The sequence below is a fragment of the Marasmius oreades genome, chromosome 2 (assembly GCF_018924745.1).
Source record: "Marasmius oreades isolate 03SP1 chromosome 2, whole genome shotgun sequence".
In the NCBI taxonomy this organism is placed as follows: domain Eukaryota; kingdom Fungi; phylum Basidiomycota; class Agaricomycetes; order Agaricales; family Marasmiaceae; genus Marasmius; species Marasmius oreades.
This window is the reverse complement of record NC_057324.1, coordinates 3,616,577-3,633,620: the sequence shown is the minus strand read 5'-3', so window position 1 is coordinate 3,633,620 and position 17,044 is coordinate 3,616,577. Positions and strand designations below refer to the sequence as shown.

The 17,044-nt window shown below is 47.9% G+C and overlaps 5 protein-coding genes across 6 annotated transcripts; all 5 read left to right on the top strand.

The window, feature by feature from the left end:
- Nucleotides 1-889: 889 nt before the first annotated feature.
- On the top strand, nt 890-4,378 carry E1B28_004936 (uncharacterized protein). The gene is made up of 7 exons (XM_043149465.1): nt 890-2,291; nt 2,345-2,517; nt 2,569-2,723; nt 2,771-2,997; nt 3,064-3,258; nt 3,314-3,442; nt 3,500-4,378. The coding sequence occupies exons 1-7, from the start codon at nt 949-951 to the stop codon at nt 4,101-4,103; spliced, it is 2,826 nt and encodes a 941-aa protein (XP_043014071.1). The 5' UTR covers nt 890-948; the 3' UTR covers nt 4,104-4,378.
- A 276-nt stretch (nt 4,379-4,654) lies between these two features.
- Nucleotides 4,655-8,466, top strand: E1B28_004935 (uncharacterized protein). 2 transcript variants are annotated; one of them, XM_043149464.1, is made up of 9 exons: nt 4,655-4,886; nt 4,942-5,074; nt 5,131-5,267; nt 5,318-5,649; nt 5,711-5,761; nt 5,818-6,013; nt 6,064-6,210; nt 6,268-8,064; nt 8,202-8,466. In XM_043149464.1, exons 1-9 carry the CDS (start codon nt 4,700-4,702, stop codon nt 8,252-8,254), a joined length of 3,033 nt encoding a protein of 1,010 aa, XP_043014070.1. In that variant the 5' UTR covers nt 4,655-4,699; the 3' UTR covers nt 8,255-8,466. The 2 variants fall into 2 exon arrangements, with proteins under 2 accessions (XP_043014070.1, XP_043014069.1); XM_043149463.1 differs by having other exon boundaries at nt 4,942-5,267; nt 6,268-8,069; nt 8,138-8,466.
- Nucleotides 8,467-8,669: 203 nt separating this feature from the next.
- Nucleotides 8,670-10,379, top strand: E1B28_004934 (uncharacterized protein). The gene is made up of 12 exons (XM_043149462.1): nt 8,670-8,698; nt 8,763-8,804; nt 8,867-8,976; nt 9,032-9,100; nt 9,155-9,323; nt 9,388-9,397; nt 9,456-9,586; nt 9,645-9,665; nt 9,726-9,777; nt 9,830-9,850; nt 9,915-9,991; nt 10,052-10,379. The coding sequence occupies exons 1-12, from the start codon at nt 8,686-8,688 to the stop codon at nt 10,195-10,197; spliced, it is 861 nt and encodes a 286-aa protein (XP_043014068.1). The 5' UTR covers nt 8,670-8,685; the 3' UTR covers nt 10,198-10,379.
- Nucleotides 10,380-10,470: 91 nt separating this feature from the next.
- On the top strand, nt 10,471-13,738 carry E1B28_004933 (uncharacterized protein). The gene is made up of 3 exons (XM_043149461.1): nt 10,471-10,615; nt 10,669-11,423; nt 11,481-13,738. The coding sequence occupies exons 1-3, from the start codon at nt 10,547-10,549 to the stop codon at nt 13,594-13,596; spliced, it is 2,940 nt and encodes a 979-aa protein (XP_043014067.1). The 5' UTR covers nt 10,471-10,546; the 3' UTR covers nt 13,597-13,738.
- An 816-nt stretch (nt 13,739-14,554) lies between these two features.
- On the top strand, nt 14,555-16,846 carry E1B28_004932 (uncharacterized protein). Its single transcript, XM_043149460.1, has 3 exons — nt 14,555-15,097; nt 15,162-16,087; nt 16,149-16,846. Exons 1-3 carry the CDS (start codon nt 14,626-14,628, stop codon nt 16,713-16,715), a joined length of 1,965 nt encoding a protein of 654 aa, XP_043014066.1. The 5' UTR covers nt 14,555-14,625; the 3' UTR covers nt 16,716-16,846.
- The last annotated feature ends 198 nt before the right edge of the window (nt 16,847-17,044 follow it).

The following is a 17,044-nucleotide window of genomic DNA, read 5'->3' as shown; positions in this document are numbered from 1 at the left end:
CTCATTTCGGCGTAATTATTTCATATATGGTGCACTTGATGTTGCTATATCAAGGATTTCTTAATTTCTGTTTCTGATACCAATTGACGTGACTGCAAGCTATATATAGAGTAACATATTATAATTATTATATTTTGGTTTAGTATATTTTACGGTTTTTAGAAGTTAACAGTCACATGCATGCAGTACCGAGTAACCGAAACCGAGTAAGTTAGTTCGTACTTACAAGTACTATTTTGTTGAAGGTCAAATTTAGGCCTGGTGCTAGCGATTTTGATTGCGTTACGCGCGCGCGCCGGCCATACCTACGACGTACAGGTTCATCCCCACATTCAAAATCTGAGTTTAGGACATGTAATATGCACTCATCTACTACTCTACCTGCTCTACAGGTGATGATCCTGAATATTATACAGTTCTAAGATGGTCACTGCTGATACATCTAACAAGGCCAACAAAGGCACCCCCTTGTCCTAATGTAGAAGCCCTACATTGAATGATACCCCATTAAATTTTGTGGCATGAAGGACTCCCTGTCACAACCAGCTTATTTTATTTATTACATCAGGCAGGCTATAGTCATTATGAGATAAGCAAACAACAAAACTATTGGGGAGTTGTACGCTATGATGACGAAGTCAGAAATTCGGGAGTGAATGAACTCCACATTATTTCCTTTTGGAGATCATTCAGGGTTTGACAACTTAAAATATTCATACCGGATAGATGATGGAAAAATATATTGACTTGGTAATCTGCCCGGCAAAAGATAATGGATGATATTGGAGTATCTGGTTTCAACGTCCTGACACGTGGTGACAAACTGTGTAACAGTATATCACAATTCGCGATTTTTTGTGAAGTTCAAGTCAGTGTATTACATAATCATAAATTCTTGTCGACGTTGACCATCGACCACGAAGACGTCGAGCAAGAAATTCACCCGTCATGCCTCAATTCATATCTACGTCCTCGTCTTCAAAGAGGAAAGCATCCAGGTCACCAGATACTCGTCTCTCGAAGCGAGCAGCGCCTTCAACCCCCGAAGAGGGTGAAGTCGATGATGGCGGGCCTTCTAACCCTCCTCATTTCTCTTTACCAGCCAAACCGATATCCACAGAAAACAAGAAAGGAAAGATAGCATTCCCATTCAAAACCAAGAAAACGCAAGTCGAAACAACGGCCACTACCACCACTAACGTCTTCTCGGAAGCCAAGCCATCGGCAGGAAAGTCTTCTCCTGGACGGGGAAGGACACGCGAGAGGATATCAGAAGGCACTAGGCACCCGTCCAGGGATTCTGATGTAAAGGAAAGAAGGAATGGTCGAGGATCTCGAGCTGTCGACACTTATTACCCCGACAATGATGGTTCCCGCTACGCAAGCAGGATGCGTTCACGTTCGCGTTCGCGGTCCATCTCACCCGGGATGCATCGTTTGCCTCGTCGTGATCCGTCTTATAGTCCGAGGAGACACGAAAGACACGAAAGACGGGACAGAGATAGGGATAGGCACTACAGCAACTGGAGAGACAGAGACGATAGAGTTTATGACAATCGAGGGAGGCATTTGGACAATGAAGACAGATATTACCGGCCCCAACCCTACTCATCCTCTCGCTGGGGTGATGACCGAGAACGAGGTGGAAGGGATTTCTATCATCGTAGACCTTCGCCTTCCAGAAGCAGACAGGACCGAACTTACCGTCCTAAATCTTCGTCCCCCGTTGATCTCGCGAGGACACCTCCCGGTCAGCCAGACTATGCGATGACACCACCTGGCCTACCGCCATCACAGTCGCCACTGCCAAAAGCCCTTGAAACACCCACTCATCCACCCACCTCCCCGTCACAGTCTGCAGCAGCAGCACCTCCCCCCCCTCTTGATGGACCACCACCCCCCCCACCTCGTACACCACCTCCAGTCCCTCCACCAGATACTCGCCTTGCGCATCTAGATCGGCCCGCGCCACCTAAACCTAAAGCAGTTTACATACCTATACAACCCACTCATCCACTACGACCACCGCCTGCTCCACGAGATATTCATTCACCACCTCCGTTGAAACAACCTGCTTCTACTGATAGATACAACCGCCCCACTGCCGAAGGCAGGGATCATCGTAAAAATAACCAAAAGGAATCCACCCCCAGAATCCGGATTGTTAGACGCCCTGTAACCTTCACTCCGGACAGAAAGGAAGAAGAAAGGAGATTTGGACATGTCCTAGAGGGATGTGGTAGACAGGATGATTATGCAGCTACCACCAAGTTGGGTGAAGGGACCTTTGGGTACGTGTTTTCCCCGAGTGTTTGGTTGTCTTCACATATATGACGAACTACAGTGAGGTTCATAAAGCGGTTCACAAAGCTACCGGAAGAGCTGTTGCTCTCAAGCGCATTCTGATGCATAACGAGAAGGAGGGCATGCCGGTGACAGCTTTACGAGAAATCAAAATCTTGAAAGCGATGAAACATGCCTGTATCATAGATATATTGGACATGTATATCGTGAGGAGTACGTCTATGTCTCACTTATTTGTCAATATCCTGCTCACCTTCGTTTAAGGCAAGGAAAATGAATCCATGTCGGTGTTTATGGTCTTTCCGTACATGGACCACGATCTCGCTGGCCTTTTAGAAAATGAGCGTGTAGTACTACAACCAAGTCACATCAAGCTCTACATGAAACAGCTGCTGGAAGGAACTGCGTATATGCACCGGGTAAGCATCCCTTTTGAATAACAGATCATGCCTACATCATTTTGTAGAACCACATATTGCATCGTGACATGAAAGCAGCGAATCTCCTCATCTCAAATTCTGGCTCTTTACGTATCGCGGACTTTGGTCTATCGCGAACGTACGAGTTGGAGGGGTCCAACAAAATGAAAGAACGCAAGTATACAAACTGTGTCGTGACCAGATGGTATCGACCTCCTGAATTGCTTATGGGCGCACGTAATTATGGTGGGGAGGTTGATATCTGGGGTATCGGGTTCGTGCATGCACATTCGAAAGGTAGTGATGGTTGAATCGCTGAATCTGGCGTTCTTTCTACCAGATGTGTTTTTGGCGAAATGTTCCTTCGTCGGCCTATTCTTCCAGGTACCTCGGATATTGATCAGCTCGAAAAGATATGGCAACTCTGTGGAACACCCAATCAACACACTTGGCCTCATCATGACCGACTACCCGGTTGCGAGGGTATCACCCGCTGGAAAAACTATCCGAGGAAAATCAAGCAAGCCTACGAAGCGTAAGAGGACCTTTGTATAGTTGCTCTTACATATGCCGACTTCATTACCCTCCAGAATTAGCTCCGAAGTTTGCGATCTTATGGATAAGTTATTGACGTGCAACCCTCAATCCCGTATCACGGCTGAAGTGGCTCTGGACCATGACTACTTTTGGACAGATCCATTGCCGGCCGATCCAAAGACGTGAGTCATGAACTGGCTTCCATAAAGTCAATATATTAATCTCTAAAGTACCTACAGCCTCCCATCATACGAAGCCTCTCATGAGTTCGACAAACGTAGCCAACGAGCAATGAACCATCGTCCACAACCCCAACCTCCCGCCATGCCTCAGCATCCTCGAATAGATCACCGACCGCAACATCGAGCAATGGCTATCCCTCATCACAACGCCCGCCCATCTGGGCCACCCAACGGTTGGCCCCCTCAGCCAAACAAACTACCAATGAATTACCCCGGAATGCCGCACCCACCTCCTCAGATGCCAGACGGTGGTGGGTATTATCCTCAGCCTAATTACCTACCCGATGCCAGACCGGGGCCTCCCGGTGGAGGTGGAGGTGGAGGAAACCCTTTACCTCCTCGAGGGGTGATATCGAGGAATGCAGCCTATCAACCGAATGGAACGCGAAATTATAATCCTGGACATCCTCCTCCTCGTGGACATAAAAATCCTGTTCAACCGCCACCACCTCCGTTGCATGTGGCACCTGGATTACCACAACGGCCTATGGATCCTCAGGGTAGAGTGGCAGGTGTTGTTGCTCCTCATCCCAGCGCGGTTAGAGGAGGGGATCCCGACCGGGATATTTCAGATCCGTCTGCGTCGCTTAATTATGGCTAGGGGGTCCTTTAATGGGTTCTTCATTCCCACCCAAATTACGTTTTTGTGTATCTCCCCGCCTTACTCTTCGTTTTATACATAACCATGCATCTTTTTTCCAAACTTCCATAATCAAGCCATAGACTAAGGCGCTTTTTGTGATTCGTCGTTTTGTTTTCTTGCCGTTTGCTACCACTACAATCATTGCTACAAACCAACCCATCTGTCATCTGCAACCACATATATATCTCTCTTGCAAAGACTTTTTCTACGCTCTTATGCACTATTGTATAATACTACTTTGTAACATTCAGAGTAATTTTTAATTCCATCTGCTGTTCGATATTTACTAAGTCCGGATCCCCTCACGGTCCTTGCTAAGTTGATGCGCACCGACGGGGTGCAGTGACTTTCAATGCCATCGCCGTTGTAAAAACCTTGAATACCCTCGTGGCCCTCTTTCCGAAGAATCTCCCATGCACTATCTATCTATCTAGTGGTGGACGTCGAGGAGGGAAATGGACGGCTATGAGCCTGACATCGTCCAAGACGGATCACGAAGCTACCCGCCCGAGCACCAGATCAACTACTTCCACGCAACTTTGTTCGGTGGCCACATGACCTGTCCGGGCGGGTTTCACCATTCAATTTCGGTGACAGAACAGGTAGTTCTTCATAAGTATCGACCAGGTTACGATTCTCAGCCCTTCACGGGCCTCGTCTATGGACTGAGACTCGCCGCGATGATTCAGGACCGACCATTGACAACTTCTGGGAATTCTTCGTCAACCGTCACAATAAAAGGTATGTCACCTTACTTTTCCACTGATGGAAGCTAGCTCAAGACTGTCTTGAACAGCTGTTCGAGTCGAGGATATACCAGCACATAGAGCTGCAAAACTGTTATTGAGGATCAAGTACGGTGGAATCAAGCATAAGATAACCAGCTGGAACACATCTCAAGGTCTCTGGGATGCCGCTATTCAAATACGGTGCGATATCCTTTTTTCTTCCAAATTCCAGTTTCCCACCTCGAGTACATGAATAGAGAACCGGAAGCAAGCTCAGAGCTCATCCACGTTGAACTCCTTCAACGAAAATCACAGAATCTGTTTCGAAGTAACATTGGAAGTGGGAAATTCAAAGCTGATCAACTATGGAGGGTAGCACGGGATGGAACGCAAGGTGTGTTCTTCACCCGAGCCTTGGTTGGACTCAATCTGAGGTCATCTTAGAGTTCAGAACGACAATTACGGCTAGCGACCATTACTTGAACTTGAAAATCAGAATAATGTTCGCGGTCACTCTCAATTGTGGACCCGGAGACTGTTCAAATTCACATAACAACGCACAACCAATACGACAATTGACCGAATCACATGACAGTCTCTCTGGCATACGAAGTTTTACCAAGCTATGTCTATCCCTGACACGTTCACGTCCAAACGCGGTCGCCGAGGATACAGTGATTGTCCCTAGCTTACCTCCGAAGGGTCCCTCAGAAGTTCTAGGAGCGACATTGTCTAGCGTACGGCCAATCACGGACATGCTGGAACGTTTGGCACAGGTATGCTAGTTGTACCGTCTACTAACCCTCGAAATTGTAATTCTAACCCTTCCACGGTTAGGTGCACCCCATCGCCGATGTGACTTGGTTTGTCGTTTCAAGCGCGTACCGCGTAAGACCTTCCCCATTTCATTTGGACTTTGGATTGAATCACCCTTCATCGGATAGGCAATCACAGCCCAGTATGATAGAGATATGGAAATTGTTCAGTTGTATAACACAACTTGCAAAGTCTATGAGGCCGCGACGATGGAAGATGTGTTGAAACGGAGCACTGAATTTTCCGCGTTATTCGATACGATGGTCAATCAATCGATAGAGTGCTGTCTGTTCATCACAAATTACAGTTCTGGAGGTTATCTCAGTACGAACAGTTTACTTCAACCTCCTCTCAAGAGCTGATGTGCGTATCAGGACGTCTGATTGGCAACATCAGTGCCTCGGAGAAGATCCAAAAGTTGAACATGGCATTGAACGAGTTGGAGGCGCGCTTCAATGATGCACAACTTCGAGTTGTTACTACCACGGTGTTGGCTCTACGCCCTCAGCTGGAGGTTCTAGGTACGCTCCCCCCACGTTCGAATTCTTTATATAAAGGCTAACTCCAATGGCCTCTAGGAAGGAACACACACCTACAACAACTCCGTATCCCACAACTGAGTCCACGAGGGCCTTGTCTTTTAGGCACTCGTCGCGAAACGTTGCTCAAGATCATGGATTGGATTGTCACAGGCGAGGAATCTGCCATGTGGCTTTCTGGTGTCGCTGGTTGCGGGAAAAGCTCAGTCATGGCGTCCCTCAATGACCTTCTAATCAGCATGGGCTATACTAGTCGATTGGCCGCGTTCATCCGCTTCGACCGTTTCAACCTGAGTGACCCCTCGGTCTTTGTGAGGACGCTCGCGTATCAGCTGGGGTTATTCGATCAACGGCTTGGAGAGCTGATTGCGAAAGCCGTGGAGACTGCACCCCAAATCATTAGCCACACACAACTCTTGGAACAGCTACGTGTACTCGTCCTGGGACCGCTACAGACATGTATAGCTATGCAGGATGAGGGCCCCATTGCTATACTCATCGATGGCTTTGATGAATGCATGCAGGAACCTGGTGGCAGCGACAGTTTCCGTCAATTACTCGCACTTTTCTCTGACCCTCGAACCTTTGAGGCTTTCCCCTTTGTACGATTCATTATTGCAAGCCGTCCTGAGGACCGTATTCGACAAGCATTCCGCCATCAGAACATACAACACTTTCCCCTCGATGTCTCATCTAGAGAAACTAAAGCCGATATTTCTCACTACTTCAACGTGAAATTTGCCGAAATCTCTTCCCAACACCCACCTTTTGCGAAGCTCTGCAAGGAGTTAAATGTCGTTGAACAACTTACTGAGCGAGCTAGTGGGTTATTCATATGGGCAGCGACGATCTTCAGATTCCTGGACGGATATCCGACAAAGCAACGTGTCAATACTGTGCTATCCATTTCCCCGCCTACGGATGCACTTATCGCACTCACTGACCTGTACCAGACAATCCTCGACAGCATTGCGAAAGAGGGAGGCGGAATTCAGAACCTCATCGTCGCAGTTTTCGGCTTTATCATAGCTGCCGGCAACTTGAAGCGAAGACCTCTTTACATAGAAAGGGAACCCCCTTTTACGCCCTCTATCCTTTGCCATTGTATAAGGCATTCGGGCTACGACATGGATGACAGCGACATTTTGCCAATACTTTCGAAGCTTGGCAGTGTCTTGCGGGGTGATTTGGAAACCGATACGCCGCTGTCTCTTCTCCACAAGTCTTTTGATGACTTTCTGAGTGACCCGGAACGCTCCGGAGATTGGTTCGTCGACGTAGAAAAGCATTGGTCTCGACAACTGGGGTTTTCCTGTCTCTCTATCACCCACTCCCACGTCCTTACCGACACTCCTTTGTATTCGGAGGCGTTTCGTTATGCCAGTATGAACTGGGCCTCGTTGAGCGTAACGGCTGGTTGGTCAAGCATCGTTGAAATTCCTTCTTTCCATGATCTCGTTCGTGAGATGATTCAAAGGCATTTGCTACGTTGGATATATGTCCTTCACCTAGTCAACGTCGAAGAGCGCGATATTCGCCTTATTCATTTAATCACATTTAAGTCGCTTCGGCAGTTGTTCGAAGCGGTGGGTCATGAACAACACGAAGTTGACTACCAAGAAATAGCGATATTAACAAAACAAACCTTTTCGTTCCGGAATCATATTAAGGACCTTGGCGTTGGTCTGATCACACTCAACCGTGTACTCAAAGTATTCTTTCTCTTCCTGTGTAAAGCTGGACCATCGACCCCAATTTACAAATACTACGCACGGCAGTTTGTGCAGATCGTAAAAGGGTCTGCCGACTTTTCCGATATCCTGAAAGCCATTGGAAGTGAGGTGCGATTTCAGTTAATTCTTTTGCTCTCTCGCTGCTTTTGTAGCATGGCTGATGGACCCACCTGTAGCATGCTTTGCGATCTTTCGAAGAAAGAGAGGGTTCGACTGATATTTTTATCTCTGGCATCCCAGAAAATATTGAGGAATTATTGGAGAACGCCCTGAATAGTTCTTTCGCGACTTGATATCTCATTTTGTCTCAATACGGTAGTGGATATGGACGAATCATGTATCAAATTTTTTCCCATCTTACTTTATGCAGTTCTCATCAGTGTACACCGGGGCAACTCTCTGGATATTAGCATACCTGTGTCGTCTGCACGTCAGTTCATGCAGAGAGCAAAATGTCCCCAAATTTCGGAGATTCTGACACCCCCGTTATCATTAAAATGCCTGGTGGTCTTTGAACGACTTTGAAGAAATAGAGGTTTCAGCTGACATTTTTATCTCTGAAAGCTTGGACAATATCAAGGAATTGTTGGATAACGCTCGAAATAGTTTTTCCAACAGTAGTACATAGTGCACCAGGTAAACAAGGTTCCCACTTTACCGGAATACCGGCTACAGTATAACCGGTTCATTCGGCTAACGTTGTCAACCTTGACTTCGAACCATCATGAGCTCTTCTGGTATGTTATGTTTCGAATATTTTACAATGTTGGGACGATTTGATGATATTATAACCCATCTCAGATCTTTCCGTCTCGGATTTGTTCAATGTCAAGGGCAAGATAGGTTTGTCACTTGCTCACCAAATCATCGGACACGCAAAGCCTCATTCACAACTTTACTTCAAGTCCTCGTTACCGGTGGAGGCTCTGGAATTGGTAAAATGATCGCTACTGGATTTGCACGGAACGGCGCGAAAGTCTACATTGCGTCGCGCAAGGAAGGTCAATTGAAGGAGGTTTGTCGCTCGAAGCGTTGACACTCGATGAGCCAATAAGCGAAACCGTCTACAGGCTGTTGCCGAAATCCACAAAAACGCAGCGGGAAATGGCTCGGTCCATCATATTGTTGGGGATATTTCGGTGCGTCTCCAATAAGTTATCGATTCAAATGTGGCCCTTATTCGTTTGAACAAGTCCAAAGCAGGGTGTGATTCTCTCATCAATGAATTCAAGAAACATGAATCAAAATTACACGTTCTCGTCAACAACTCTGGCGCATCTTGGGGTAGCCCGTTCGAAGAAGTTCCTGAAGGGAGAGGCTGGGACCATGTGTTCAATCTAAACGTCAAAAGTATATTCTACCGTGCGTCTCTCCCTCCGTACTAAATGAGACACCCCCTTCTCACCAATACAGTTCGTTATTGTAGTGACAGTAGGGTGCGAGATTGCAATAATCAACCCTCCTAAAGGATCTACTCAAACTTAGATACGTCAGATTGACCGACCTGCTTAAGAAAGACTCTACATCTTTGGATCCCGGTCGAGTCATAAACGTAACCTCTAACGCCTCAATCATGGCATCCACTGAAGGTGAGGTCAGCGCTGAAGGACACGGTATCTGGAGCTGTACGTTATGAACTTACCTAGCTGTCTTTAATCTCCTCACTCTAGTCTCTCCTCCTAGACAATCCTAGCAAAGCTGCAGGTACATCATAAACCCTCAAGCCTTCTGTTGCGAGGATACTCACGAATTAACGCTCTTCAGCCAACCAGCTGACATCAAGTTTGGCGGTCGAGCTAGGCCCAAGTCAAATCACGTAGGTTCCACCCCTCGAGTGTGAATCACGACTAATCTTACGTCCCCTTTAGTGTCAACGCTATTTTACCAGGGTATTGTCTCAATGATCTTCTTTCTGTAGTTTTCTCTATCTCACAATGATATCCTTTTCTTTAGAGTATTTCCCAGTAAAATGACGGCCTTTGGTCTCAAAACATACGGAGAAGAGACATTCATCCACTCTCAGCCGTCCGGTAAGTTATCATGCACCCTCCTCAACACGACGATTCGACGGATAGGGTCATTCCTTATAGGTCGCATCGGAATGCCGCAAGACGCGGCAGGGCTAGCATTATTCCTGGCGTCTCCTGCATCAGCTCATGTTACAGGTACTCACATCGTTCTGGATGGTGGAGCGAGATTCAAGGCACACAGGGCGGCGGCCACAACTAAACTCTGAGAGGTGCACTGGAAGGCTTATTCAAATGGGTTGAGAATACTGTCTTGCAACGATCTTTTATTAGGTTCACATGCGTGAACACTACTACTTCGCTTTAGAGACAGTTATCCCTCGGAATACGTCCTGGAATCGTTCCCAATAACATTTGTTGTGGAATTGATGACTCAGATCCCATTTTTCAAAGTGTAGACGTATCAGTGTTCGAGCTCGGGATCATCGTTGCCCAACTACACGTCGGTCCAGTTCACGATGCGCAGTAAGCGTGAGAAGCACCGGCTGCTCCTATTTGTTCCCGCTCTGCTCAGGGACTGAGTACTGAGTACTGAACGTGAACCTCACCGAATGCTTGATGCTCGACGATTCTCACCCGCTAATATCAGAAATCGATAGCCTCAGATCCGCAGTTGCTCGATTTCAGGTAGCGTCTTACCTCCTACCTCCAACAAAACTGTTAACAATCTCATTGGAAAGGACGAAGCACACAATGCGTCCGTGAAACTTCAACGGTTCTCCTTCGACACTTCCAACACACAGGACCGAATTGGTTCCCTCGAACGAGAAAATGAAATACTTCGGAAGGAGCTGGTGACTCTCAGGACGAATCCTCATCCAGATTCAACACCCGAATCGCACCCAGCCGCTCAGCGGTCACGAGAACTCACACTTACTCTTCGAAAACTTTCAGAAAAGTTGACATTAACTGAAGATGCTCTTCAGACTCGTACGACAGAGTTGACTCATGCAAGCAGCGAAGTAGCCAAGTCGAGAGCTTCAGCTGAACTGGCATATGCTCTAGCTGCCCAGATCAGAGGAAGAGAGGAAGAGGGGAAAGTTAGGGAAAGGGAATTGGAGAGAAAGGTTATGGAAGCGAAGGAGGAAACGAAGATGTCAGATTTAGTCGTTAAGGAGTATGCTGACCTTGTACGGTCGCTGGAAGGCAGACGCGCGGACGCCGGAGCACCTTCATCGGCTCGGACAATGGTCGACAGTCTGTCCGAAGGCAAACTGGGACTTCAACGGCTTTTCAACGACTTCTCTGCCGAGTCAGAGAAGCTACAGGCTGAAGTAACACGATTGCAAGGTCAGCTCGCCGAAGCGGAAAGTCGATGTGAGGTTGAGAGAAAGGGAGCGGAAGCAGACCGTGTTGTATTGGCGCGAACGACGCACGAGTTAGAAAAGCTTCGATTGGAGGATAAGACGGCTTCGAAAATGGTGTCGCGATACATGTGAGGCTCCCTCCCCCGCGCCTGTTACGAGTATAAATCACCATTAAATGATTCTAGGCGATTCTCGCAAGTATCGACGAATGCTCTTCAGGTCTCCGTGAATACCCTCAAAACGCGTCATTCAGCCACTATTGATACCCTTACTTCTCAAATTGCTGATATCTCACGTCAACTGTATGCTTCGGAGGCTGCAGAAGGCAAACTGCGAACCACCCTAGATGAACTCGGCAAAGATATCATGCGAGAGGCTTTTGGGAGGCGTCGTGAAATCGCGTTGCGGTTGAGGCTCGTATCGCGAGAACAAGTGCTGAACGACGGGCTGGAGAGATTGGTTAGACGACTAAATGAAGCTTTTGAGAGGCAAAAGCTGGATGCGGATACATTGAAGAGAGTACTGGAGGATTCCCGAGCTTTGTTAGCTTCTGTCAGCGGTTCGGATGAGATCACTTCTGAAATGGGTTCGTTAGCTCGCATCGTGGCGGCAGAGAGTGCAGTTCATGGTTTGATAGAGGAATTGAGGGTTGAGAAAGAGAAGAGGATATTTTTAGAGACCCCATTGCCAATGCACGAAACCCTTCCACAGAACGGGTCGGCAAATGGACATATCGACCATAACGAAGTGCAAGACAAGAGTTTACCACAAACGCCACCTGACGAAAATGGGCTGGATGTACAGAACTCGGGCTCATCGTCATTAGCGGCATCCCCAGTCTTGTCATCAGCACCAAATGAACCGTCGCTTCCTGTGGAAGTCTCGCTTTGTGAAGAGCGGCCGCGGACATTAGATCCTGCGTCGGATGCTTCCGTTGCATCAACAACCTCAGATGTCGCAATGCCTACTCTTGGAAGCCAAGTAGAGGGGGAAAGCCATGCATCGGCTTTCCCTCTAGAAGAAGCTGAACTGCCAATAAGCAATACTACGATGGTTGTTCGGCAAAACGTTGACACTCAATCCCCTCGAGGGTTCGAAGCCCTAACAACTCCCCCTCAACTCACATCTGTCCCTAACATTCCCGTAACTTCCCTCTCTCCCCCACATTCTGAAAACATTACTTCGGCCGACGCTGACCGTGACCTATCCCAACCCGTCTTGAATCCTTCCATCATTACTGGAGAACCCACATCACTAACGGAGATGGAGGCTTTGCCGATCATCGAGGAACCTCATCCATTACTTGCTGAGCTCCAGAAGGTCGGCAAGAGGTATGATGACCTTCAACGTTCATTTAGAGATTGTCATCTTGCCCTGCAGGATCTAAGGAAACAAAAGTCGGGCATGTTACCGGAACACTTGTTCCATGTCACGGTTGATAGGCTAGACGACTTCGCGGAGGACGCAAGGGTCGAATTGGAGATACGGGTTGCAGATGAAGCGTTGATGATGCAAGGATACGAAACGATGTTATCCCTCCCAAGCGCGGTTTCGACCTTGCCTGTTCACACACGAACAGCATCAGGAGAATCGATTGCCACCACGCCTACGCTGCACGAACTTGAAATGCAGATACAGGCGTTCATATCCGGATCTGATCCTGTCGTACATAAGGCACGACACAATTCGGAACATAAACTCGCTGATGTTCAACATGACATTGCGAAGCTCAAACTGGCGATTCATGAACCGCCCAACTCGGGGGAGCTACAGTCGGAACTAGCAGAACACCCACTGCTATCCTCTCACTCTCCTTCTCAGAACTCGGGAGGATGGGCCTCTTGGCTATCTTCGTCGACTTCTTCCCGTTCGTCAAGCCCTGGTCCGGCGCCGACGTTTGGAAATGTCATGACGACTCCGAGATTGAGGCATGCGTCTTCTATCAATCGTTTGAAACAACAGGTATCGTCGCCTTCGAGAGATGCTAATCATGATTATAATCCTTTCTCGAGTCTTGGATTGAAGATCGCTATGCCCAGCATTAATAATAGCGGCAGCACCATCAGCGGCAATCCTGCTATTTCTTTTCCCTCCCAGAATAGTTCTTCGCCTATGACTTCACACAGGATTCGGACGGTTTCTATGCTAGGTTTGGGAAGGCCTGGTCCTGGAAGGCCGGGGTCTGGTGCTACGAGGGTTTTCAGTGCTGGCCCCGTGAGCACCACAGGCGCTCTGTCACGGTCGATAAGTGGGATCAGTACTGTGGCCGTTGAGAATGCGTCGGAAGAAGAGATTGAGTGACGGACTATAGTATTTATCTTTTATTATCTTTCATTATCTTTTATGGAAGTTCAATTTGGAAAGGATTTATCTACGGTAGACTAAGGAAACTGCTTGAAGGTCCTACTGTGAGTAGCTTCAGGGTATCTTCGACAAGGCGGCGTGCTTGAAAAGAAATTGCGAACTGTAGATAGCAAAATCTCTGGGCGAGCGAGAAGGACCAGGACAGCTGGGTCGATATGAACTGAGAGAAGCTCCAGAAGCTTGACCAGATGTACCTTCCGGTGCAGCACCAGCCTGAGAGTGCGAACGATTTTGTCCTCGATCGATTCTTGATGCATGATGGTCGGAACACGCCGAGGCATCTTCTGCTATGATCATCTTGGGGCATCCCACTGTGTGAGAAGCGATTGATTCTCGGTCGAATATTTGAGTAGCTCCGAGCCACGTCGTGGTGGTCAGTGAGGACTCTGAAGTCTGGACCTAGCATAGCACATATACTCCACCTTTCAGAAGCGGGCGGATGGATCGCCAACGACAATGGAAGCGAGTCAAAGTGTTTGTGCGGTTCAGGCTGTTTTTGTAGAGTAACGAGATCATTGAGATCTTGGCAGGCGTCGGGATGGTATCTCGTAGAACGAAACGGTTTGCAGTTCCAACTAGCACTTTGAACTTCAATGTTATTTCTTTCAAACAGTGCATCCCTTGCTTCAGCACGCAGCGTCGTGAGACGTAAAGTTCCTTTGCAAGAATTAGCCCTAATCAGTCCTCCGAAAGGAAAGTTCAAACCCACAGCTGTAAGGAGTAGCCATGTCTCTTTATAATTAACCAAGGGAGGTTGGAGAAAATACGGTCCGGAATCATGGATTGAGGCTATCCCGCCGCCTCCCATTCGAGAATTTCACCTGAGAATTTAAGTTAGCATGAATACCGACCGGACAATTAGACGCAAGCGAGTCACAATAAGTGTGACTCCTAACGGCGCTTTCTTCACCAAACCGAGCATCAAATCAACGATCACAATCTGCAAAGGACGTCCATCGAGAGCAAATGGAATCCCAGGGCTGGGCTTCAATTCGACCTTGGATCCCTCCGTTAACTCTGTCAGTACGCGAAATAACATCTGTTTCTGTCACCTTCATTCTTTCGGCATCATCAGCACCGCTCCCAAGCGATCCCGATTTATCTGCCTTGGGACTCTCGGCGGAAGATGTTCAACACCGAGTTGAAGACGAACCAGATGTAGAGGACGAAGATGAGGGTCACAGTACGAGCAACTCGGAATCTGATGCGAAGAGCTTGAAGTCACCGTCATCACATCCCTCAGTCGTGTCGCGGGCACTGGCCGGAGGGTTGTCGGTTGAAGTAGATCGCGGGTTATGGCGGAGAGTATTAATTAGGATAGATGATAAAGCCGACGAGGCTGTTATCATCGTCTATGGTCTCATGCCTGGAAGGCAATATGACGTAGACCTCGAACTGGTACAAGGGCAAACTATGAGAAGTCAAGTTGTTACCCAAGGTGCGTTCTACTCAGTTGAAGCGCTAGTGCTTCCCATTGACTGTTGAGAATCCGTTGTTTACAGAGGATAGTAGTCCGAATGGCACCGCAGCCGAACTTGAAATGTCGACGGCACCTACAGGAAACGCTGACGACAGTACTCCCAGTCGACCGACCACCCCTCCTCCGAAATCTTCCCCATCACCTTCACAATCAAATTCAAGTCAACCACATCCACAATCGGGCACGTCGTTCTCTTTCGCACCTCTGACACTCGAGGATAGAATTACACAGCTACAGCATACACTTTCCCTACTCAATTCTGATACTGCCACGCTTACAGCCTCGATCAAATCTACGAGACGTGATTCTCAGAAAGCAGATGCTGCCCTACGGTCCGAAATTGAAGTACTCCGTCGTGCATCCGAGAAACATGCTGCGGGAGAGCTACGTATGAAGCAGAAAGTGTTGGCGTTACAAGAAGCGGTAAAACGCACGAATACCTTTGTAACGGAAACCAAGTCGGAATTTGAACGAGTTGATGAGTTGTACCCTAAACTCGAGTCCACAAAAAATACGAAAGAAAAAGAGTACGAGCGTGTATTGGCAGAAGCTGACAGAATGCGGGAAGCACGCGAGCGCGAGGAAGAAAAAGTACGGAAAAGGATCGAAGGGTTCAAGACCGAGCTTAACGCGTTGGCTAAAACGCACGAGAAATTGGAAGCAAAGCAGGAGAAGATTGAAAATGGAACTGTGAAGGAGCTTCAGGATAAGCTCGAGCTTGTAGAGAGGGAATTGGAGGAATTGGAAGCACAAGAAAAGATGTACTCCATGCTGAATGCAAGCAATCGCCCTTTTGCATCATCAGGCTCGGGATTGGGACCCATCGGACAACCACGTCCGCAAATTGTGCCCGAACTCCCCATTACATTCGCTGGTCGCCCTCCAGCAGGACCTGTACCTATACAAAGACCGGCAAATTCCTCGTCGACACCGATAACTAGTACAAAAGTGAGTGGATCATCGACATAACAACATATTATTCGAAGCTGAAAAACGGCAATCCTCACAGTCCCACATGCATAATCATTCCCTCCCTCTCCATCCCCACAACTTTGTACACCAAACGTCAAGCAATGCCCCAGGCCAACGCCCTCAGTCCCTTTCGTCCAGCCATGTATCTCATCATAGCCATCCATCGGGACCACACTCCTCTCACGGGCTTCCTCATCTCGGAGGAGGTGGACGACAGAGTCATCACCACGCTCATGGACACCACGATCGCTCACATACAGCCGTTCCAACTACGATCCTCGTCAATCCCAACCGGGCAAACCGGCACAGTAGTAGCGGTAGTACTAGTACAGCGATCACAGGCGCTGGCGTTAGTACATCCTTACCCAGCACCCCGATGGTGAACGCGAACTCCACGACCACGACGGCCGCAACAACAGATTCTGGATCTGAAGGTTCCGGTGGTTCCCCCGGTCAAGCTCATATGAGTGCTGTAAAGTTGACGGGTGGCGGTACATCGACACTTTCGAGTCGCGCGGCACCGTTCGAACCTAGTAAGGGGCTTGGGATGGGCCCAATGGGGTTTTTGAGAGGGACGAAAAGCAAAAATGGGGGTAGTACGTAGTAACACGGACATGTTGCAATTGATTTTTCGGGCGGGTGGAGTTTTTTCTCTTTCTTTTGACGTCTTTGATGATTTTTCTTGCATCAGCTATGTATCGATTAATCTATTTATACCTTCTGTTAGTATCATACAAGATGTATCTTTTTCTATCTATTTTCAACGATTTCAGAAGATAGCCTCTAAGATTCGCGATTAGATTAGATTATCGTTATGATCTGATGTCTAAACTCTCGGATGTTTGCACCTTGTCCCATGCCACCCCCGAGGCCTCATGATCATATATTGAAGCAGAATGAAACCCCTCCTTCACACCGTCAAAGTCAGTGAAA

What these genes read in the sequence shown, in the direction of transcription:
- E1B28_004933 (XM_043149461.1), top strand. Translation starts at nt 10,547, where the DNA reads ATGCTCGACGATTCTCACCCGCTAATATCAGAAATCGATAGCCTCAGA. An exon ending in CCGCAGTTGCTCGATTTCAG is followed by an intron (nt 10,616 to 10,668) that starts GTAGCGTCTTAC and finishes CTCATTGGAAAG; the next exon opens with GACGAAGCACACAATGCGTC. An exon ending in AAAATGGTGTCGCGATACAT is followed by an intron (nt 11,424 to 11,480) that starts GTGAGGCTCCCT and finishes AAATGATTCTAG; the next exon opens with GCGATTCTCGCAAGTATCGA.
- E1B28_004934 (XM_043149462.1), top strand. An exon ending in AGGAAGGTCAATTGAAGGAG is followed by an intron (nt 8,977 to 9,031) that starts GTTTGTCGCTCG and finishes AACCGTCTACAG; the next exon opens with GCTGTTGCCGAAATCCACAA. An exon ending in CAATCCTAGCAAAGCTGCAG is followed by an intron (nt 9,666 to 9,725) that starts GTACATCATAAA and finishes AACGCTCTTCAG; the next exon opens with CCAACCAGCTGACATCAAGT.
- E1B28_004936 (XM_043149465.1), top strand. Translation starts at nt 949, where the DNA reads ATGCCTCAATTCATATCTACGTCCTCGTCTTCAAAGAGGAAAGCATCC. An exon ending in GGACATGTATATCGTGAGGA is followed by an intron (nt 2,518 to 2,568) that starts GTACGTCTATGT and finishes CCTTCGTTTAAG; the next exon opens with GCAAGGAAAATGAATCCATG. An exon ending in GAACTGCGTATATGCACCGG is followed by an intron (nt 2,724 to 2,770) that starts GTAAGCATCCCT and finishes ATCATTTTGTAG; the next exon opens with AACCACATATTGCATCGTGA.
- E1B28_004932 (XM_043149460.1), top strand. Translation starts at nt 14,626, where the DNA reads ATGGAATCCCAGGGCTGGGCTTCAATTCGACCTTGGATCCCTCCGTTA. An exon ending in AAGTCAAGTTGTTACCCAAG is followed by an intron (nt 15,098 to 15,161) that starts GTGCGTTCTACT and finishes CGTTGTTTACAG; the next exon opens with AGGATAGTAGTCCGAATGGC. An exon ending in CACCGATAACTAGTACAAAA is followed by an intron (nt 16,088 to 16,148) that starts GTGAGTGGATCA and finishes CAATCCTCACAG; the next exon opens with TCCCACATGCATAATCATTC.
- E1B28_004935 (XM_043149464.1), top strand. Translation starts at nt 4,700, where the DNA reads ATGACCTGTCCGGGCGGGTTTCACCATTCAATTTCGGTGACAGAACAG. An exon ending in GATGCCGCTATTCAAATACG is followed by an intron (nt 5,075 to 5,130) that starts GTGCGATATCCT and finishes GTACATGAATAG; the next exon opens with AGAACCGGAAGCAAGCTCAG. An exon ending in CAGTTCTGGAGGTTATCTCA is followed by an intron (nt 6,014 to 6,063) that starts GTACGAACAGTT and finishes TGTGCGTATCAG; the next exon opens with GACGTCTGATTGGCAACATC.